Genomic DNA, 20,699 nt, shown 5'->3' with positions numbered 1-20,699 from the left:
CGCGATGTTCTTCTAGCGTCGCGCGGGGGCCTGATCTCCCCTTGCTCGTCTGCTCCGTATTGTTACACCACAGCGGCCGCCACCGCCGCCGCGGCCGCGGCCGGCGCCACACCCGTGAGGCGTCTGTAACCGCTCTGTAGACAGGCACATACATGTGGAAACCTCAGCGGTCGTCAGCGCAGCAGATTGCTGACCATCAATGCTGTGCCGCCTATCAGCACGGCGCTTGGCAAACTGCGCCGCTCGATCTTGACGCAGACATAGCCCAGCTACTGTTTAAGTCTTTCGGCCAACGTCGGCCGTCGTCGGCGCGCGTATCTCGGCGGCTCCACTTCAGACCCTTGGCCTTGGCCGCCAGAACTTACTCGTGACATCTAGCCCTGACACGAGCTGCTAGAACATACTTAAATTATTCATCATGTAGCATGATTCGGCCCTCGCAGGCTCCTGTCTTCCAAAAGGTTAGGCAGCCGGGACCACACATGATATCCAATCTGCTGCAGTGCTCATGACCCAGTGCTCATGGCCCACTGCCCAGCGGAATACAAATTGTCAATGCACATTATAGTGACTCCCTAGCGCACCAACGCGATCATTTGTCGTGGTCAGGACATCGTGCACTGACAGTACGCGCGTCGCGACTGATCTTTATCGCCCTGTCCGTGTACTCTTGTCGTGTCGTATCATATCTCTGGACCGCTAACTGGCCCGATAGATTGCACCTCTAGAGCGACAATGGGCCGAGCGCGTCACGGCCCTCCGTGCGGGCACCGCGTAAATAAACTACCGCGGATACGATAGTTGGTGCGGGGAGGCCGGCAGAGACCAGTGCGCAGATATGAGATATTCTCACTTATTGCCTGTATTACATAAAATCTTCATGCCAGTCGGATCACCGGCATAGGCAAGCCAGTATTGCGAGGGGTGCCATTCGAGCGACGGAACATGAAAATGGAAAGACTGCGGGATCTTGTATATATCCTCGCCCGTATCAACATGGATCTGCCATCATTAGTAATTTCCAAGCTGCAAAATGAAAGGACAGCATGACTAACGATTTCAATCGGGTCGCGCTCTCCATAGGCAATCGCGAGAAATGCGCCATCGAAGGAAAATGAGACACAAGACACGCGATGGGATATCTTGGATATCGTGCGCACACAAACAAGATCGTGCAAATCCCATATACTGACAAGCGAGTCCTCAGATCCGATGGCCATGTACTTCCCTCGAGGACTGAATTCGAGGCATGTGATGTCAGCGACATGAGCCTGAATAACAGCTAGCGGCGCAGGCTGACTTGGATCCTGCGAGTCCACCTTGATCACACCGGTCGAGGTATCAAAATGGAAGAACTTGACCCGCCCAGAGGATAGACCGACGGCGATGACGTTGCTGCTGAATGAAATGCGGGCGCATATAACATGACCGTCCGAGTTTGCTTTGTCCAAGACGTCAAATCCGCTCTCGAACCCAGCTATTGGTTGCAGTGTCTCGCGATGCAATACAATGATGCGATCTTCCGCAATGCCAAAAACCCATCTGCCGTCAGGCGAGTATCGCACCATCGTTGGACCTTGAGACAGAAACGATGTAACACGGTAAGCTGCTAGCCCACGATTCAGACGCACATCCCACAGCCTGACCATTCCGTCTTCTCGCGAGCACGACACGAGTCGCTCAGATGACGTAGGATCCCATGCCACGCACGACACTGCACCGGTATGTCCGCCGCCCTGCGGACCGCTCCTGACGACCGTGGCATACTTCGCGTCAGCGCGCTCAGGGTTCCAGATCCTGATCACCGAGCTGGTAGCGCCTGCTGCTCCGCCGCCGTAATACCCTTGACCGCCCGATTGCCTACTCATATTTGCGACATGTTCGCGAGATATCGCCGCTATGCGGTTGCCTAAAGCATTGTACGCAACAAACTCACACGCTGAGGCCGATTGTGACGCGAGCGGGCCTGACGGGCCTCGTGGCTGCACTGATGGACTTGCGCGGTAGTCGACGGTCTTCTGGAGGCGAAAGAAGTCGGCCGCTAGATCGCGGCCGAGCGATGCGGTTGAATGTGGTGTCATATCAGGGTGACGATGGCTTACTGGTGGGTTCGCGACGTTGAGTGGGTTAACGTCTTGCGCGTTACGCGGTAGTTCCAACTCGTTGACGTCCGAATTCAGGGGTTAGAGACACACACCTTGCACATTGTAGAGCATTGGCACTGGTCTAAGCAGCAAGAGAATCTATCCGCTACTATTCGCCGATATTCATGAAGGAACCCATTGGATAGCTGGGATTTTAGGCGATAATCCGCTGATTTGAGGGATTCATGAGCGGATACGAGGACGGTGGAGCTGTAGACTTGTTACAATGATTTGGCAAACCTGCCCGTATATGTCAAAAGTACTCTTTCGAAAGATTGAGTGAAGACTTGAAGAGTCACACACAGACATCGTTGCGCAATGCACGTCATGCATACAGCAGCAACAATTTTTGGAGCTATTCTAATGCTTACTCAAGATAATGCAGAGCCTGAATACTTTTATTTCCTAAACCCAATATACTATACAAAATGTGATGATAGACCCTCTCAGTCCTGTTGGTCCCAGTCGGCGCCGCGGTTGATCTGGAGCTGCTTGTCCTCGCCCGCGCTGACGATTCCGACGTACTTCTCCCAGTCAACGCCGAAAACTTTTGGTTTCTCGCGCGCACCAGGAGACTTCTCCTCACGTTCGATGATGTAGACGGCGCGTTGGGCACGCACGTCCCAGACACGGACAGTACCGTCATAACTAGAGCTGGCAAACATGTAGTCACTATCCGGGCTAGGTACAAGGTCGCTTACAAAGTTTGTGTGACCGACGAGAGTCTGCTGCGTCGTTGTGGCCGTAGACGCAGTGCGAGGGTCGTGGAGAGTGATGTGGCGTGCCGAAGAGCCACAGCACAGTAGTGACAGCGCAGGAAGATGTGCGATAGCGAGCAAAGGGAACGAAGTAGTGCGCGTGTCAACTAGCTGTGCGGAAACAAGATCCCAGGTCTTGATGGTGTGGTCAAGAGAGACAGAGTATCCTACGGTCGAGTCCTTTGCGTCGAATATTACCCCAGTAACGGGTCCCAAGTGTGATGACATGAGGAACAGCGGACCGCGCGACTCTTGCAGTACAGACCGTTTGCGACGCTTCGCGACGTTGGTTGGAATCGGCGGTGTCGGCGCTGGTGGTGCCTCTTTGTAATTTGTAGTCCAGAGACCAACAACGCCGTCGGCGCCGGCCGAAAGCATTCGTGACGTGGCGATGTTCACGGCAAGGTCGTCAACTGTTGACTTGTGTCCGGTGAAAACTCGTGCAGCAGTAACAGTTTGCGTGTCTGCATTAAGCATGGTAGCTTCGGTGCTGTCAATTTCGGCGTTGTCGCCTGTGAGGGATGCGGGTAGTCTCCAGATACGAATGGATCTGTCCATAGAACCAGATATGGCTCTACGGGCATCAAGCCACTTGACAGTCTTAACTGGAGCAGAGTGGCCGGCGAGCTCGAGGACGACATCACCAGACAAAGACCAGGTGCGCACGATGCCGTCGAAGGAGCCAGCTAACAGAGGTGCTCGGTGAAGCGGACTTGCTGACGGTCCTCGAAGAATGTCAACCGAAGAAACCCAGTCGGGGTGGAGGTAAGAGGCGAGGAAGGTAGGGGGAAGAATGGAGCGCGTGTACTCGAGTGCAAGAGTGTTTTCCGCAGACAGACCCTTGGATGTGATGTAATCGAGCAGAGAAACCCGCAGAAGCTCTCCACCAGCAAGAAAATCGAAGGGAATTGGCTTTTCTGCAAATTGTGTGTTAGCTAAGCTGTCAACTGCAGAATTCCTTCTGCTCAACAAATCAGCCTAGTACCAGAAGCAAGCAAATGGTTGACAATCTCTGAAAGACCGTAGCGCCGGAGAGCAAGCGGCACGAAGATAGGCAGATCCGGAACAGCGACAGATTCGTCCCGCGTTGAAAGGGTAATTCTGATCTTGCCACTAGGAGCGTCCTGCTCCGCGGTAGATGGAGCCGGGAGCGCCATGACGATGTATGCTGAAATGGAAGGGTGTGCTGCGAGCTCTTGCGCTGGGACAAGCAGGAAAAAAAATGCGTGACCAAGTTGTGATCTAGGCTCTCGATATGTGATCCGGATTGTCAGTACACCCTAACCCCATGGAGTGGTTGCGTCGGTGCACGTGCGCGTAAACTGTGCGCGGAGGTACAGATATGCCACAAACCTTACATAGTAGGCGTGCTGAGGCATACGCGTGGCGCAGGACAGGAGGTGCGCGGGCGTTGGCCGTTCCTCTCCACCGCCGCCATCGCCGTCGTCCTCGCCTCGACTTGCTCAGCCCGCTCATCTCATCCCTCGGCCTGCTTCGCCACCGTCGTCCGCACCACTCTCTACTGAGATCGGCAGCCTTTAGTATTTTGCGCCATCACTGCTGCATAGTCTACTTGATTGCCAGCTTTACCCGCAAGGGTTTCGCGTATCTGCCTGTTTCGGCCGCCGTTATTACAAAGCCAACCCCACCTCCACTACTTCATAGCTCCTTTTCCTGCACACTTCCTCAATGTCTCGCTCCTTGTCAAGTGACTACTTCACGGACGATACACAGCGTTTTCTAGCTGCCCTGTCGTCCTCTGAGTTCCTTGGCGACTTCTCCTCCCTGCAGAATGCTGCAGTCGTCGACCCCGCGGACTCTACTGGTCTGCCATCGGCGTCAGCAACTGACTTTCTCGACTCCACCAGTGACCTCCAAGATTTGCCTGATCTGGTACCGGACTTTGATCGCGCATCTTCTACGTCCTCTACTTCCGAAGTTCGTGTCTCGCCTACAACCTATGCCGGCCTCTCTCCGATAGTAGCCGCTGCGTCGTCGTCTTCCACTTCCGCGGCCCCCAGTGCTGTCGCCTCGCCGCTGACAACCGGCCGCACCTCTTTTTCCTCTACCAAGCCTGCCACATCTGCACTTCTTGCCGATCTGCGTTATTCAGCTGTCAGCGCAGCGGCTGCTGCTGCTGCCGGCTCTGCGTCTCCCACTGTGTCCGTTGCTGCTTTATCGCGCGCAAGTGCGTCCCCCGTGATGACCGGGTCGAGCTCGTTCGATTACGAGAAGCGCAAGATTCTTGACGATCTCTCTGAGGACGACTTATCCGAGAACGACTCCAAGCGGCGCGAGACCAACACTGCGGAGCCTGAGGATGGCAAGAAGAAGCCTGGACGCAAACTCATGACGGCGGAACCATCAAGCAAGCGCAAGGCTCAAAACCGTGCTGCGCAGCGTGCGTTCCGTGAGCGTAAGGAGAAGCATTTGCGCGACCTTGAGATGCGTGTGTCTGAGCTTGAGAACGATGCGCACACGATGACTACGGAGAACCAGTTCTTGAAGAAGCAAGTCGATCGACTACAGGCCGAACTTAAGGAATACCGCAAACGGCAATCAACATCTGCCAAGTCATCCCCGTCGACGTCGTCAAGTTACGTCACTCCTTTCACATTCGAGTTCCCGCTGTTTGGTGCGGACCCTAAGTTGCAGAAGCAGCAGCAACAGCAGTCGAACAAGGCAGGCCAGTCTCATGCACGGTCATCAGTTGGTTCTCCGATAGCGTACGGGTTTGGCCAGTCGATGCTGTCGAACGCATACTCGCCGATGAGCGCAATGGGTACCTCGCATATGTCACCGGCATCATCGGTGTCGTCATCAAGCTCGCCCAACTTTGCTGCCAGCTCTGTTAGCAACGGCGGGATTGCAGTCGCACATCCAGCCAAGCATGAGGACGATTTTTGTGCACAGCTATCGATGGCATGCGGAAACCGGGAAAACCCGGTTCCGCGTGCGCATGCAAACAGCATTTTGAGCCCCCCTTCTTTTGATACAGACTTGTTCTCAGAGTATCGGGACCCGATCTTTAACAGTATCGAGGAAGAGTTCACGTTGCCGGAACTGTCTCCCGATGGTATGTTTGACGCTGCCAGCACCAACGGCGGTCATTCCGCGCGCAGCGGCGCCAGTAGCAGTGCAGGCGGGTCGATCAACATCAGAGAAGAAGACGAAGTTGTGCCGGCTGATAACAAGCCGCTAATGGGCTGCACCGCGCTGTGGGACCGTATCTCGATGCACCCGAAGTTTGGGGACATCGATATCGACGGTCTGTGTACGGAGCTGCGGACCAAGGCTAAGTGCTCGGAATCGGGCGTTGTCGTTACGGAGGCGGACCTCAACGCTGTGCTGAACAAAATCGACGCCAACGCATGAACTAATCAATAAATTGCTATATCCAGATGTATACCTCTCTCTCTTTTCACTACTTTTTGGGATTTGCTTGTATTGCTGCGGTTATGTGTACTTGTCTCGGTGGATATTAAAATTGCCTTGGGATACGGATTTGCGCTTTTATTGAGTGTCATTGTGTGATATGTACGCGCGCGTTCAGCGGTTTATTTGTATTTAGAGCTCTTCCTAATCAAAGAGTTTGGCAAAGTATGGCAGTAGTAACTAGAATATGTACAGTACAGTAGAGACAGAAGTGCATCACAACGTTTCTCTATCCTTGTTGAGTTGCTGAAAAGCCTCAGCAGAGGAGAGTCTCTCCTCGACTCTATACCAGTCAATGGCAGCCCACCAGTTCTCAAAGTAGGCCGCTTTGCCGTCGAAGCCATAATCGGTAAGGTAAGTGTGCTCCCAGACGTTGATGCAGAGCAGAGGCCGGGGCCAGTCGGGCTCGGAGCGGGCGCCACCAGCGCGGACTTTGTTCTCGCGGTCCGCGACGGCCGCGGTATTGAGCGGATCTACAGGGGCATTGAAATCGTAGTCCTGTGCGCGGGCATAGTCGTAAGGCGTGCCAGCGTTGTAGGTCGCGAGAACATAGAGCTCCTTGCGCGGACCCTCGATAAGCCAGACATAGCCGTTGCCGCACATTGCCTGTGCGACGGTGGACATGTGCAGTTTGAGCTCGTCAAGCGAAGAAAAGCTGCGGTCAATGGCGGCAGCGACGGTTTGCAGGGGGCCGGTGGAGGGCTCGCTGCTCGGGCCTTTCTGGAGATATGTCAATTTCGAGGAATCAACTCACACGCCGAAGAGCACATACAAGAGTGTGGAAGAAAAAGTGGTTGTTGTGCGTGAGCGAGGCGAAGTTAAAGGTTGGCGTCTGAGTCGTCTGTCTTCCGGTCGCGAGTGTGATCTCGAACGGGCTGAGCCCCTCATAGCGAGTGCCGACAGTACGCTTTGTAAGCTGGCTCGTGAGATACTCCTGGTACTCCAACCATGCAAGCGCAAAGGCTTTCGGGCTAAACACAGCGCCCACGCCGGTGGTTGTGAAGTGGTCCTCGTCCGCGAGCTGTGGACGAATATGTATGTTGCGCGTGCCGGTGGACGCAGATGATGCGGGCGAGATGACGACGCGGGGACGGCGCAGGAGCTGAACAGCCGCGGCGGTGGTAGAGCGGCTGTGCAAACGGCGGGAGAGTATACGGGAGGAGGAAGCGGCAGAGGAGGAAACCGTGGAGGCGGGTGTGGTCGCATGGGGCAGTGATGCTAGTCGCAACGTGGACGACGGCGCGGTAAACTGCCGGAACAGCATACGAAAACACGCAAGCTCTCGGCACTTCTGTATTGCCGAGGCCATTGCAGAGGAAGGGGCGGTGAGATTGCGGGAGGTGGTGAGGAGCGCGGCGGAGCAGTTGATTTACACGACGACTCGGAGAACGAAAAAAAAGTCGACTCGTGTTCGGCAGCGCGGTTCGCGAACAAAGTGTCAGCAAAGGAGTTTGTACCGGGAACTTCCCCGGGTTTGCGCTTGACGAGAGCAAAGCTGGACGATGGATAAGACTCGACGTTCACGCGCGGCACAGTTAGAATCGCAAAATCAATACAGCTATTTTGGCCATATCTGCAGTCGACTCCTTGACCAGCATCTATATCCAGCGACGACTCCCGCCATGGCTGCACAGCAGGGCCCGTCCGCTACCGCCGCCACAACTACCACGCCAGCTCCTTCAACATCATCTCCAGACACTCTCACAAGCGCATCCACAGATCCAGCTCCCGCACCACGACTACGAAACCGCGCGACCGTCAGCGGCACAACAAAGACTGGTACATATGCGGGCGAGGATACAGCCACAATCCTCGAGCGCTTCGACTCTGGTCATAATCAGATGTTCCCAGACGATCCAAGAGATGTGCGCCACTTTGATGCCATGAACACGTACGTGACTTACTTATACTTGTTTATAAAGGCGGAAGCTAGATAATGGTGCATAGTTAACATTCTCCTACACAGCAAGAGCGCGTCGAAGTTTTATGATCCGTGCAAGTTGACTGCACAGATGTCACTCAACTGCCTCGCACGCTCGCGATACAACCAGAAGCGTGCAAAGGAGGAATGTAAGGAATATTTCGAGGCTTACCAGGAGTGCAAGTCTGAATGGGTATGTACTTCGGTTTCCTCTTTGCAAGGCTGTTCTGAGCAAGTACTGACATGTTCCTCGTCAACCACCAAGCGGTCCTCGCGACGAGAACGCATGTGAAATCCGTAGACCACTCCTCTTCTTGTACATACTACTCAAACAGTCCAACTATTAATTAAAACTCAGCCAGTATTAACTTATGTATTCCCAAACAACAAATGGCAGCAAGCAACAAGTCTATAGTTCCATTTTATCAAATCCTATTCGCGCCTGAATCAAAGTTCCCCGGTGGTATGTAAATTACATCCAAAAAGTATATATATAAGAACAAGCACCTCTAAGTCCGTCTCAGATGTGGCTCGTCGCAAATAACGAGATCCGCTGCATACGACTCGTCGTCTAGCTCGTCCACGTCATCTCCAGCCTCTGTTTCAGGCTCCTCGAGTTCCTCGATAATGTTGCCATCCGCCGACGCGTCCCGCTTGTGGCCAATCCCGCCGCCGCCAGTGCCGCTGTCGCTGCCGTAGTCAAGACCACTGTTGTTCTTGGTCGTAACACTGGCGCCACTTGTAGAGTCGTGGTACCGGAAATATGAACTCATTGAAGGGGACTTCATTAGCGTAGGTGTAACTGGTATCTTCAAGTCGTTGCCATTGGCAGCCGTGCTGCTCCCACTCCCGGTAATAATGTTGAATCCTTTCCGTCCGCGACCATTACGCATAGCAAGACCTTTGCGTCGTCCTGGCGGTTTATCGGCTAAAGTGTCAGCCAAGAATTCCGCACCGGTGCGGTACTGTGTGCCGCTTCCACGCATTTGCCGATGGCTGCGTCGACCAAATAACGTCTCAGTTGAGGCGTCAGAATTCTTGTTGCTGCTGTTACCTGCTATCGGCTCGTTCCACGACGAGCCGCGGGTATACGTACTATCGTTACGGCGCCGTGCAAAGTCATTGCCTCGCAAAAATCCATCACCACGACTTCCGAGTCGGTCGGTGAATCCTACGTCGATTCCAAAGCCTGCAGTTGGCCCGCTGCCTCCTGATCCGGCTGCAGATGTGGGAGCAAGTGAAGAGGAAGATGGAACGTATAGTGAACTTGAGTGTGGCGAGCGAGACGCATTGCGCGATGACGAGTCCATCGAGTTTGTCGAGCCGGCGCTCGACTTGCGCGACGAGAGCGCAGATCTTGCGGATAACGCAGACAGCGCAGAGAGTCGGTGCAGGTTCTGAGCGGAAGAAGAGCGAAGCGAGGACACCGATGATGATGCGGAGGCGGTACGGCCTAATTTTCGAGTCGAAGGCGCCATCGTACCGGTGTTATATAGTGACGGCACCGGCGAAGAGAGCCGGTCTCGTGAGCTGGATCGGATCGAGTCGACGCTATACACACTAACGGTGTGCGCCATGTTCAGTTTCACACCCGCTGGAAAACCTGCCAGTGACGAGCTTTGTCGATTCCGCGCCACTAAATCAGAAGTTCCTGCGCCGCTTGTGCTCAATATTCTTGTCGCTGATCCATCTGCAGATGCGTCCGCTGTTCCGCTGGCGCTGGCCTTAATGCCTACATGCTTCTGTGAAACTTTACCGTTGGCCTGAGTATCGCTGGTGTCCGATGGAGACACAACAGCAGATGGTCGTGCTCCGTTCATAGTGCTTGACTTATCCGGTGACGATGTTGCGTCTTTCCCATTGCTCTTATCTCCCTTGTATGATGTGATAAAACTGCCAATCGACGTCCGTCGCAGCGTCGACGAGCTTAAGTTTTCCATGTCGCTATCCCATTCTCGCTTGTGGAAGAGTCCAGTCTGCGGATGCCTTGCCCAGTTCTTCACTGCGAACAGCGCCCCGACAACGCCGCTCTTGCGCTTCTCGTTGGCATCAGGGCTGCCGACATTGTTGCGTCGTGTCAATAGTCGCAGACTGAGCATCGACGGCTTACTTGGCATCTTTGTCGCAGCCGAAATCGCAACTACGGATGTCGACGGTGATTCAACAGCCACTGGAATCTGTGTCGCTTCATCCGCAACGAGCTTCGAATATCGACGTGGCACACTTAAGCTACGGCGACCGCCAGCGGCTTCCGGACTGTCAGTGACCGCAGCAACCGTCGCCGCCACCGCTGCTGGAGCGGGGGACTCAACCAAGCTATGACGTTTGTTGCCCTGCGAGCCGTCCGATGTATGCAAGAGTCTGCTCATGCCATCCGACCGTCGTTTCTTCTTCGACTTGCTCATCTTCCGCCGCTCCGCCTCTAATGCAAGCGCCCACCATCCAGCCAGGTTGTCGCATTTCTTGCTCAAAACGCTCTCCTTGATCGCGCCGATATCAACGTACGCTCGTCGAAATCGATCAAGCAGGTCGCGCTCGTCTTTAGTTGTGAACGGAACGGGTTCAGGGACATACAGAAGTGCGACTTGATCGCTACTGTGCTGTGCGATGAATGGATGTTGTAGAATGTCTGTTGATGATGGTCGCTTGGTTGCGTCCTTGTCCAGCATCGACTTTAGAAGATATAAGGCATCTTCTGGAATTGTGTCTGGATAGTTTGGTTCTTCGTTCGATATGCGATATCGTGTCCGGATGTCATCATCGTCGTCAAACGGCAGCTCGCCAACTAGCAGCGCGTACAATATGATGCCAAGTGACCATACATCGACGGCTTGTCCAAGATATTTAATACCCTTGACCATCTCTGGAGCAGCATAGCACATTGTTCCGCATAGCGTCTGCAAGAACCGTTTCGGCTCGCACTCTCTCGTGAAGCCAAAATCGCATAGCTTGACGCTTCTGTTTCCCTTGTCCATCAATATGTTCTCAAGCTTGAGATCACGATGCACGATGTCCCGGGTATGAATATACGCGACCGCTCCACACAACTGGGCGAATATTCGCTGAACTTGCTCGGTCGGTAGAGCGCCTTTGCGGAGCAAGTACTCATATAGCTCGTCGCCAGGACAATACTCGAGTACAAGCCAGACAAGGGTTTCGGTAACAATAACTTCATATAAACGGGCAATGTGTGGGTGTAGTAGTTGACGATAGTGGTGTATCTCGCGAGCGAGATTCAAGTCAGACTTTTCAGCAGACTTCAGCACAACCTGAACAAAAATGTAAGAATACCGCAGCAAAGACCAATAATTATATTCACGCACCACTGCACCAGTCAATTTGTGTGTGGCCAGGTACACTTTTCCGAAGCTCCCTAAATGTGAATATTAGCAATCTGCGAGCGGCCAAACGTCGCAGAACGGCATACCTTTGCCGATGAGATGAGCAATTTTGTAGTTTCCGACAGTCTTGAGCTCCTTATCTGTGCTGAACTCCTCAAGAATCTGGTTGTACGACTCGACCAGCTACGTAACGGCAAAAGGCAGTATGTTAGCCACCCGCGTTCAGCAGTATGCTGGAGTGCGTGTGCGCAGCAACACTCAGCTAATACGTACCTTTGCCCGTGCGTTTTGAACGTCGGCCCTGGTTGCCCCGGCCACCATTGCAGACGGACTCAGGCGGACCAGCGCATGAACGGACGTTACGGGGTAGGCGGAGCGCGGTCGGTCGGCTTTGGGGTGCTTGAGCTCTGAACGTTCGTCACGACCGTGCGCAGCTACTCGATGACACCTGCGCTGCCAGTGGCGTCCGCGGGGATTGTACCCTGTACAACAGTGACGATGTATCTGCAACACCATCACCAACGGCCGTAACGCAGCCTGGATTGCTTCTTCTACGAGTCTCACTTCAGGCTGCTGCTGCAGAGACTGCTCAGGTCGACGGGTGCTGCTGCTTCCGAGTCCTGCGCGCAAGAGTTGCGCGGAAATGCGCAGTGACATATGAACTACACCACCATCACTACTTTCGCCGCTTGCTGAAATGTCCCTGGCAGCCACCCTCGATCCCGCCGATCTGCGGCACAGGATCTGGTATGGCGTGGTTCCAATGCAGATAGTGCTTGCTCCCGATGAGTGTACTTCCTTCGACAATGTCGAGCCGTTCTACGTGAGTAATCCGCGGTCTCAACCTTCGCCGCGCAACTAACATGTCGCGATACAGATCAATGTCCCGCGCATTTCCTACATACCGCTACATTTTGCCAGCATTACGGGTTATTTCAGGCCATATTTGAGGAGTTCCGAGTTTGCAGAGTCCGTCGAATGGTGGCTCGACTTTGAAGGCGTCCCGCTGCGGTGGTATGTCAACCGTTGTGATAGGCGACCTGCGCAGGCACTGACACCGCGTTTACAGGAACTGGCCAGTCGGGCTTCTATACGACCTCTACACCGGTCTTGATCCGACGCAGGCTGAAAATCTCGACTACGATAGCCACCTCCCGTGGACTGTCGTCCTGCACCACTCCAATTTCCCAATAGATACTCTACTACGTCTGCGAAGTTTGCAAGATGTCACAGATCACTGGGTCAATTCCGTTAAAGAGGCAGATTTTATACGACGTGGAAACGCGAATACTGTGATGAATCTGTCAAAGGCTGATTCGAACGATATGTGGGCTGGAGTCGAAGGGCGTATGTGTATTCGACATTTCAGGAGTCTTTGCTGTTCTGACTTTCTCAGATGACTTTGACAAATTTTGGACTGTTGCACGGAAACTGCTACCATCCGATCCGTTGTCTCTGCGACACATTCCCATCAAGATTTACCTCCCGTCGTCTAACAAGGTCTTACAGTCGGTAGTTTCGCCATCCCTATCGCCTCGTATGCAACTGCTCTTGAGTTTGAGGATTGGACACATGCTAACATCCGCATAGGAGAACCCCACACTTTAGGTACAGCACTACACACACATCTCCCCGAGCTGTTTCCTTCACGCAGAACCTGTCTCCTCGCTCGGCCCCTTCTTCACGGGGTCGTGCTTAGCATGTCAATTCCGCTTGCAGAGCTACTTTACGAATGCATGTATACGGACGGGTATCTGCACATCTGCATAGCCATGATTTCATGAAATATTTACCAAGTATATGAGCCGAGCATTTACCGTAACTTCGCGACACAACGACCGTCTTACATCTAGGTTACTTCCAATCCCTTGTAGATTTCTGTTAAGATATTTGACTTGCGGTCCGATGCTGATGCTGTTGTCCGTTTATGCCGTTGTCCGCCATGCCGTGGCGCTTCCCAGAGGATAATGTCTCCGTCACTGTTTCCTGAATACAGTTCGACGTATTCTGACCCTCTGAACACAAGTCCGCGGGTGCGCTTTACCGTAGTTGTGTTGGCCGATATCGATAGTCGTCGAATGAGTCTCCCGGTCGCGACGTTAAACATCAGGATTTCGCCAGTGTCTGAAGGAAAACATAGAATCTGCGGAAAGCAGTCTTGAACCGGCGAAAGGACCATGTTGATACACTGCAAATAGCGATTGCGCACTGTGGGTCCAAAATTGACGAGAGTATTCGTGTCGCGTGATTGCATCAGGCTGGGCGAGCCAGAGACATCCCAGACTCGTATCATTTCGTCCGTACCTGCAGAGACTAGTTGGCGGCCGTCGGCCAGCCACGCCAGACTGTTCACAACGCCGCGATGTGACTTGATGTTCTCAAGCAGCGACGTCTGCGGCGTGGAGAAAGCCTCTCGAGAGTATGGCATCGATGTGCCATAACCTCCGTGCATGTTCTCCAAATTCATGACGGTGAGGCAAGCGTTGGTCCTCCGGATATCCCATAGACGCACTGTGCCGTCTGCGCCGCCGCTCGCAAGCATAAAAGGGTCAATAGGGGACCACTTTACAACTTGCACTGTCGGACCCTGGTGTCCGGTGAGCATCTGCGCTGATGCAGATGAACGCAGATCAAGAAGTCGGATTGGCGGGCAGTCTGCGGCACATGCAACAAGACAGTGCTCGGCGACTTGCGACACGTCAATGGCATTCACACGCATTCCAAGCGAAAAAGCATACACCTCATCAAGACTTTGCGTGTCCCATATTTTGACTGTCTCGTCGAAAGAACAAGTAACTGCCATACCGCTGTCGAATGGCCACCATAACAATCCAGAGATGCCGTACCTGTGGCCCTGCTTTGCCGGTATACTGCCTTTCAATACATATCTGTGTCGTTGTCCTTCCCTCGAGTTCAAATCCCAAAGCAAAATTCGAGAATCCGAGCCGCCGGAGAGCATGAAGGTCTGTTCGGTGTTGTCCACCGCCAAACAGTTCACGGTTCCGGAGTGGCGCGAAGGGAAGTATCTCAGCTCTGAGCGCACAAGAGAGGTATACTGTCGCGCGAGTTGTGCTGAGCGGAGCTCACGCGGGTTGGTAAGCCCCGTCTCACGGGTAAAGAGGTATGTGGAGAGCATGCATACAACGAATGCGATTTATCGCTGGACGTTGGCCGGAGACCGCGTGCAGCGATGATCGGCTTGCACTGATCCGAGCCGCCGTACTGAGATAGAAGTGACCAACCGGAACAAAATCCGGCGCACATGTTATATGCGAACGACCCGCCAGGAGAGTTTGAATTGTCAAACTGGCAAAGTGGAGTCGAGGGAGGAGGGAAGTCGTTGTGGTGGCCAGCAAACTTATCGCGGGTTGGGACTTTGAGAGCTGCAGGGCGATTGGGAGTAGTCGGTTTCTTCCTTAAAAATTCTAGGGTCTACAAGCATCATCTACGAACACACTGCCAGATACCACGATGACACCACATGCCGGCTCCGTAGATCACAAGCCAGTGGCTCTAGTTGAACGAGCCCCAGAAGAACGCTCGATGTGGGATATACCACGGACAGAGCGAGATGACCCGTTTCAATTTGGCCAAAGATACCTCGAAGACGAGAACGCGGTGTGGGATCACAACGCATGGCATGTGCAACCATTTTATTCAGCTGTCTCGACATCTGCTAACAGAACGACAGGGATCATGTGAAGTGGGACGAAGAACAGGATGCGTTAGCAAAGGAGAAGATTGCAAAGCAGCGTGAAAACCCAGTCAGCACATTCGACAAGAACCTTTACATGTCAACACCTGCACGTTACTGGGACTTATTTTATCGCAACAACAAAGCAAACTTTTTCAAGGACCGAAAATGGCTGCAGCTCGAGTTTCCGTCCATTTACCAGCGCGCAACACAGGCCGACAGTGGGCCGAAAACGATTCTCGAGGTGGGCTGCGGCGCAGGTAACACGATGTTCCCGATACTGGCTGCGAACAAGAACCCGCAGCTAAAGATTTTTGGCGTAGACTTCTCGCACCGAGCAGTGGAAATAGTGCGGGAGTCCGAAGAGTTTGATCCGAAGTACACCGTCGCAGACGTATGGGATCTCGCTGACGAAAGCGGTGCACTACCGGTAGGATTGACTGAGCATTCCGTGGACTTCATCATTTTGATTTTTGTTTTCAGTGCGCTTGCACCGGGACAATGGGAAACCGCGGTGCAAAATATGGATAGACTACTGAAGCCAGGTGGTGAGATCTTGTTTCGTGATTACGGCCGATATGACATGGCACAGCTGCGTTTCAGGAGCGGAAGGCTGCTAGAGGATAGCTTTTACGTGCGCGGAGATGGCACCCGGGTGTACTTCTTTACTGAGGAGGAACTTAATACTATTTTCGGGAAGAAGTTTGAGGTCGAGCGAATAGGCACGGATAGACGGCTACTGGTCAACCGCAAGCGGAAGCTGAAGATGTTTCGTATCTGGCTACAAGGGAAGTTTATCAAGCCAATTAGCTAGATGTACAACTCTGTCGACGTTTAATATCATAGATCTGTAGCGACAAAATGCGAAGGAGAAAATGACGGTCTCCCCGCAAATTGCGACGGTTTAGCCGCAGGTGGCGCGGCTCAATGAGTGCTGGTTCTTGCGAGACGACTGTTCCCGCTCAGGTCTGCGCGCGTTCTGAAAAGTCGATTACAGGTCACTACCTGGAACAACAAACCATGGTCTTCTGCGTTTCGAGACAAGTACAGGTCGCAGTAATGCGCCATGGAGCAGAGCCGGCAAGTGCCGGCGGACCCAGGGGCAGCGCAAGTGCGCAACAACACGGCAGTTAAGCCCCAATAACGCAGTGGCGGGGCCATTTTGCGCGGCCGCAGCGAGCAACAGTGCTCTGGGCGGAAGTAAACAGTCGCCCCCACCAGCAGCAGAACTACCTTCCCCAAGCATGGCTCAGGCGTATACGGACGGCCAGAACACGTACGTCGTTCAGCCGGTCTACTATGTTGACCCTCAGCAGCTCGTGTACACGCAGCAGGTCGCGCAGGCCGTGCCACCGCCGCCGTCGCATCAGCAGCATCGCGTGGTAGTGCCGCCGGGAACATATCTACCTGGCACGCCTCTGACGGTGGGCTCGCACCATGTCAAAGTTGTGAGATACCTGTCGCAAGGTAAGTTCGAGTCCTTCAATTGCGCGCGGCGTTTGCGAATCATTATGTTAGTAGCTGGTATTGACGATTCCGGCGTTTGCCTGGACTACCATCAGGCGGCTTTGCGCACGTCTACGTCGTCAAGCTTGACCGTCCCGAGAGCGGCACGGATGTCGCTGTTCTCAAGCGTGTTGCTGTTCCCGACAAAGAGACTCTTCGCACTCTTCGCACAGAGGTTGACACAATGGTGTGTATTAGCCAACATGGCGTCCTCCTGTTCGCACTCTTGATGTTCTTACTCACTTCACTCTAGAAACGACTCAGAAACCGCCGCAACGTCGTCAATTACATTGATTCACATGCTTCACATCTCAAAGAGGGCGGTTATGAGGTGTTTGTGCTCATGGAATATTGCTCTGGTATGCGCCGCATTGACACCTCTCGGAGCCTCCGCTAACTCGTATCATCAGGTGGAGGTCTGATCGACTTCATGAACACGCGCCTGCAGAACCGCTTGACCGAGTCTGAGATCCTCAATATTTTTGGCGACGTCGTCGAGGGCGTGTCGTGCATGCATTATCTCGACCCTCCTCTTATCCATCGCGACATCAAGGTTGAAAATGTGCTCATCTCCGATAACGGTGTCTACAAGATTTGCGATTTCGGCTCCTCATCAATCGCTATTGGACCCGGAATGACAGGTCAAGAATGTCGTATGATTGAAGACGACATCATGAAGCATACCACGATGCCTTATCGGTCGCCTGAGATGGTGGACGTGTACAGACGCATCCCCATTGACGAGAAATCTGATATCTGGGCACTCGGCGTGCTGCTGTACAAACTTTGCTATTACACAACTCCGTTTGAGGAACAAGGTCAGCTTGCGATCCTAAACGCGGCGTTCAAATTCCCCAGTCACCCACCATACTCGGATAGGCTCAAGCGGCTGATCAGCGCCATGCTTAAAGAAAATCCGCGTGAGAGACTCAACATATACCTGGTATTAAAAGAAGTGTGCTCTATGCGAGGGGTAGAAGTACCCATTCCTGACGTAAGTCGGAAGTTTGATTATTCACCGGTGGACTCGCTAACTCCGTCACAAGAAATACACTATGCATGTGGTCAAAAGGAGCAGCATGCCACCACCGTCACGAAATCAGACGACGACGAAGACAAGGCAGAATATGCCAAGCTTCATCAAATACGAGAGTCAGCAACCGCAGCAGAAGACCATCCCGGACATTAAGCCGATGCGACGAGGCCGTGTTCCGCCGCCCTCGCATATTGCGGTGGCACCGGCCGCGCCGGTCGACCAACCGATTGACACACTAAAAATCGACATCGATTCACCATCCGAAACCATGCAGTTTGCATCGTATCTTCCCACAGAAACGCCGTCGCCGCCGCCGGACGAGTCCGAGCTTTCAGATGCTGACGCAGTAGTGTCGAGCCGTTTTCCATCTTTGGAGAATTTATCGCAACCACAGCGGCCAGCTTATAGCACTGAGTCGTCGCGCAAGGCAAGTAAGAGCACACTGTCAGATAGCTCAATGTCGATCAAGCAGCCGCAACCAAAACGTCCTGTGCTGGTCGCAAACTCGACGTCGATATCCCCGGATCTTAGCAAGAACGACAGCTTCGAGCGCGCGCCTTTACCCCGAACATCGCAGCCGATGTCGCGAACTGCATCCGATGGCGCCGCAACACATTCTAGCTCTCGCTCGGAGTTTGCCCTGCCGATGCGGGCGCCGTCGCGCGGAGTGACGCCATCTACGTCGCGACACCCATCGCAGGAATTGAATACCACTGGACGTGGAACACCTGGAGTCCAACGGCGCATGTCATCGAAGTCGCGACCGGCGAGCATGTTTTTCGATTCCAGCATGGAGTTTTTGCGCAACCTTAGCAACAGAAGCGCGACGGCCAGTCCGGCCAGCTCCGCGCATTCTGGCTACGATCCTGGGTACCTGAACGCTACAATTACTGGCCAGTCGCAGGCGTCGGAGCACATCGAGTCTAACATTGAATTTCTGAAGTCACTCGACACGGGCGCCTCGAACCTGGACAATCGCTGGCAACAGCACGGTGAAGATATGGAGCGCAGGAACTTCAGCAATGGCTCGACCGGGTCGAGCAAGCACGGCAAGCGTTCGAGCATCTCTGCCATGAGCTTCATGGGGGCATCTAAGAACCGACTTTCTGGTAAATTCGGTGAGGCATTCCGCAAGTTTGAACAGAACGCTGGTCCGGCCAAGCTGTCAACGAGTCCGGAGCGGAAGGAGATGGAGGCTGGAAAGAGGATGCATCATGTCAGACAATTGTCTGCTGCAAAGTTATTCCACAAAAGTGCGACGCCGAGCGCAGAACTGGATACTGCATCGGTCAAGTCGGCAGTGATACCCAATGCAACCGGAGGCTCGAAAGAGACAGCACCGGCTAAGATGATGAACTCTACTGGCTCATGGGAGGTTACGGCTGAGGAAATACCAGTATTCAACGAGGCAGTTCAGCGATTCAATTCGATTGACTCGAAGCATGAAATGCCGCCGCCAGAGCTACCGCGGCGGTCTACAGCGCCACTCCGCAAGACCTCACCAGCACCCATGCTACCACCCCCGCCACGGCGAGTAAAGACACCTGCATCCGCCGCATCGATATCGCCTGTGCGATCATCATCGTCTACGATATCAGCACCGCCTTCACGCTCGTCTGTACGCTCGTCAACTACGATGCCGCCACCGACGTCGCCGGTTACGAAACCGGAGATCGCAACATCGGAGGTCGTTGAGTCTCCCCGTGCGTCAGCAATTCGTGCGGCTGAACGTCGCCCACGCGCACAAAGTATACAGAATCGCGTGCAGATCCTGTTATCGCAAAGCCAGGCCGCACCTGTTACGCGCACTGCGAACGGCTATGGACACTACAGCGACGCAGCGGCGGAGGCAGCGGCAGCCGCTGCAACTGCAGAGATGGAGAATGATGGCGGTCTCAAGTCGATGCTAGGTGACACGGACGCGGCATCGTCGTCCTCGCTGACCCGGCACAAGCCTCTCATCCCTCGGCAACACCAAAACACCTCCTCGCGATCAATGGAGCATGCTGCAAGTGGCCACGTGCGTCACGGTACTGCGAGCAGCAGCGACAGCAGCAACTTCGAGCGTCCCGCGCCGCCGCCGAAACCGATCAAACTGAAAGCATCAACTGCTTCTGTTCCATCGTCACCCCAGCGCGGTGCTCTGCCGGCAGCGGAGGATGGCGGTGGCATAGAGGACTGGGAAATGGACCGTTTCAAGCGTCGTTTCCCCGCGGTTGCAGGCCGCGACGAGCTTGATTCCAGCATTAGGCGGCTCGCTGTTGAGGACGAGGAGCAGTACACGAGTCCTCGGCGTCGACAGCCGCGAACATGATATGACGGTGTGTATAGACTGCTGTTACATTTCGGATGTGGTTTTGGAGCAAAGACGAAAAGGAAATATAAAGTACGACTGGGGTGTAACGATGCAGACTTGGTGGGCTGTGGTTGGATATAAATAGCTGTTAGTTATTCCGTGATTTGTTGTCAAGATGTCATTATTTGTCTGCATTGGCGTTTAAATTATTTTTGTCCACAACTTGAAAAGGCTGTTTTTGTCTCAAGTTCTCATGTTGCATGAGTCTCGACCTGAATTTTTAGAGTGTTCCAATAGAAAGGTAGGAAGGCCAGTTCTGTAATCAAATAGTACGGGCAAGTCCTACATGTGTAGATTTCGCAGAACAGGGTCGAGAACAAGTGGCCCTATGAACCGTGAACGCAATTTTATTTAAAATTGAAAATGCTAGTCTTATCACGCTGTCCATCGGCACTTTTGATAGACTCAGCATGGCGCTCCCCGTGCGGGGGGCGAGGAGGATGGCAGCCGGTGGGAGCGGGCGGTGGGCTTGGGACGAGATAGGCCCGTGTCGAAAGCCAGAAAAATT

The 20,699-nt window shown here is 53.7% G+C and overlaps 10 protein-coding genes across 10 annotated transcripts; 5 read left to right on the top strand and 5 right to left on the bottom strand.

Moving 5' to 3' along the window:
- Positions 1 to 849: 849 nt before the first annotated feature.
- V1518DRAFT_371987 (WD40-repeat-containing domain protein) lies at positions 850 to 2,081 on the bottom strand (the record flags this gene model as incomplete). The annotated part of the gene is made up of 3 exons (XM_066901376.1): positions 850 to 1,002; positions 1,056 to 1,819; positions 1,865 to 2,081. The coding sequence occupies 3 exons, from the start codon at positions 2,079 to 2,081 to the stop codon at positions 850 to 852; spliced, it is 1,134 nt and encodes a 377-aa protein (XP_066760872.1).
- Positions 2,082 to 2,514: 433 nt separating this feature from the next.
- V1518DRAFT_413941 (WD40-repeat-containing domain protein) lies at positions 2,515 to 4,093 on the bottom strand. The gene is made up of 2 exons (XM_066903435.1): positions 3,888 to 4,093; positions 2,515 to 3,819 (listed from the first exon to the last, which is right to left on the bottom strand). Exons 1-2 carry the CDS (start codon positions 4,057 to 4,059, stop codon positions 2,591 to 2,593), a joined length of 1,401 nt encoding a protein of 466 aa, XP_066760871.1. The 5' UTR covers positions 4,060 to 4,093; the 3' UTR covers positions 2,515 to 2,590.
- Positions 4,094 to 4,344: 251 nt separating this feature from the next.
- Positions 4,345 to 6,505, top strand: V1518DRAFT_413939 (transcription factor PAP1-domain-containing protein). Its single transcript, XM_066903434.1, has one exon. It carries the CDS (start codon positions 4,592 to 4,594, stop codon positions 6,275 to 6,277), a length of 1,686 nt encoding a protein of 561 aa, XP_066760870.1. The 5' UTR covers positions 4,345 to 4,591; the 3' UTR covers positions 6,278 to 6,505.
- V1518DRAFT_413937 (mitochondrial 37S ribosomal protein mS42) lies at positions 6,368 to 7,771 on the bottom strand. Its single transcript, XM_066903433.1, has 2 exons — positions 7,110 to 7,771; positions 6,368 to 7,057 (listed from the first exon to the last, which is right to left on the bottom strand). The coding sequence occupies exons 1-2, from the start codon at positions 7,644 to 7,646 to the stop codon at positions 6,554 to 6,556; spliced, it is 1,041 nt and encodes a 346-aa protein (XP_066760869.1). The 5' UTR covers positions 7,647 to 7,771; the 3' UTR covers positions 6,368 to 6,553.
- Positions 7,727 to 8,861, top strand: V1518DRAFT_413935 (uncharacterized protein). Its single transcript, XM_066903432.1, has 3 exons — positions 7,727 to 8,228; positions 8,304 to 8,451; positions 8,524 to 8,861. Exons 1-3 carry the CDS (start codon positions 7,840 to 7,842, stop codon positions 8,548 to 8,550), a joined length of 564 nt encoding a protein of 187 aa, XP_066760868.1. The 5' UTR covers positions 7,727 to 7,839; the 3' UTR covers positions 8,551 to 8,861.
- On the bottom strand, positions 8,564 to 12,132 carry V1518DRAFT_413933 (uncharacterized protein). Its single transcript, XM_066903431.1, has 4 exons — positions 11,873 to 12,132; positions 11,686 to 11,782; positions 11,582 to 11,631; positions 8,564 to 11,527 (listed from the first exon to the last, which is right to left on the bottom strand). The coding sequence occupies exons 1-4, from the start codon at positions 12,113 to 12,115 to the stop codon at positions 8,768 to 8,770; spliced, it is 3,150 nt and encodes a 1,049-aa protein (XP_066760867.1). The 5' UTR covers positions 12,116 to 12,132; the 3' UTR covers positions 8,564 to 8,767.
- V1518DRAFT_413931 (autophagy protein Apg5-domain-containing protein) lies at positions 12,067 to 13,596 on the top strand. The gene is made up of 5 exons (XM_066903430.1): positions 12,067 to 12,422; positions 12,477 to 12,613; positions 12,669 to 12,946; positions 12,996 to 13,136; positions 13,190 to 13,596. The coding sequence occupies exons 1-5, from the start codon at positions 12,297 to 12,299 to the stop codon at positions 13,381 to 13,383; spliced, it is 876 nt and encodes a 291-aa protein (XP_066760866.1). The 5' UTR covers positions 12,067 to 12,296; the 3' UTR covers positions 13,384 to 13,596.
- V1518DRAFT_413927 (WD40-repeat-containing domain protein) lies at positions 13,259 to 14,975 on the bottom strand. Its single transcript, XM_066903429.1, has one exon. It carries the CDS (start codon positions 14,733 to 14,735, stop codon positions 13,449 to 13,451), a length of 1,287 nt encoding a protein of 428 aa, XP_066760865.1. The 5' UTR covers positions 14,736 to 14,975; the 3' UTR covers positions 13,259 to 13,448.
- A 53-nt stretch (positions 14,976 to 15,028) lies between these two features.
- On the top strand, positions 15,029 to 16,280 carry V1518DRAFT_440853 (S-adenosyl-L-methionine-dependent methyltransferase). The gene is made up of 2 exons (XM_066906420.1): positions 15,029 to 15,237; positions 15,291 to 16,280. Exons 1-2 carry the CDS (start codon positions 15,071 to 15,073, stop codon positions 16,105 to 16,107), a joined length of 984 nt encoding a protein of 327 aa, XP_066760864.1. The 5' UTR covers positions 15,029 to 15,070; the 3' UTR covers positions 16,108 to 16,280.
- Positions 16,281 to 16,467: 187 nt separating this feature from the next.
- V1518DRAFT_454935 (uncharacterized protein) lies at positions 16,468 to 20,522 on the top strand. The gene is made up of 5 exons (XM_066906545.1): positions 16,468 to 16,760; positions 16,856 to 16,986; positions 17,053 to 17,158; positions 17,210 to 17,793; positions 17,846 to 20,522. Exons 1-5 carry the CDS (start codon positions 16,538 to 16,540, stop codon positions 20,147 to 20,149), a joined length of 3,348 nt encoding a protein of 1,115 aa, XP_066760863.1. The 5' UTR covers positions 16,468 to 16,537; the 3' UTR covers positions 20,150 to 20,522.
- The last annotated feature ends 177 nt before the right edge of the window (positions 20,523 to 20,699 follow it).

Source organism: Limtongia smithiae (genome assembly GCF_038497785.1).
Source record: "Limtongia smithiae strain NRRL Y-17922 unplaced genomic scaffold V1518scaffold_3, whole genome shotgun sequence".
Lineage (NCBI taxonomy): Eukaryota > Fungi > Ascomycota > Lipomycetes > Lipomycetales > Lipomycetaceae > Limtongia > Limtongia smithiae.
The sequence above is the reverse complement of the archived record's forward strand: the minus strand, read 5'-3'. Positions and strand labels throughout refer to the sequence as shown.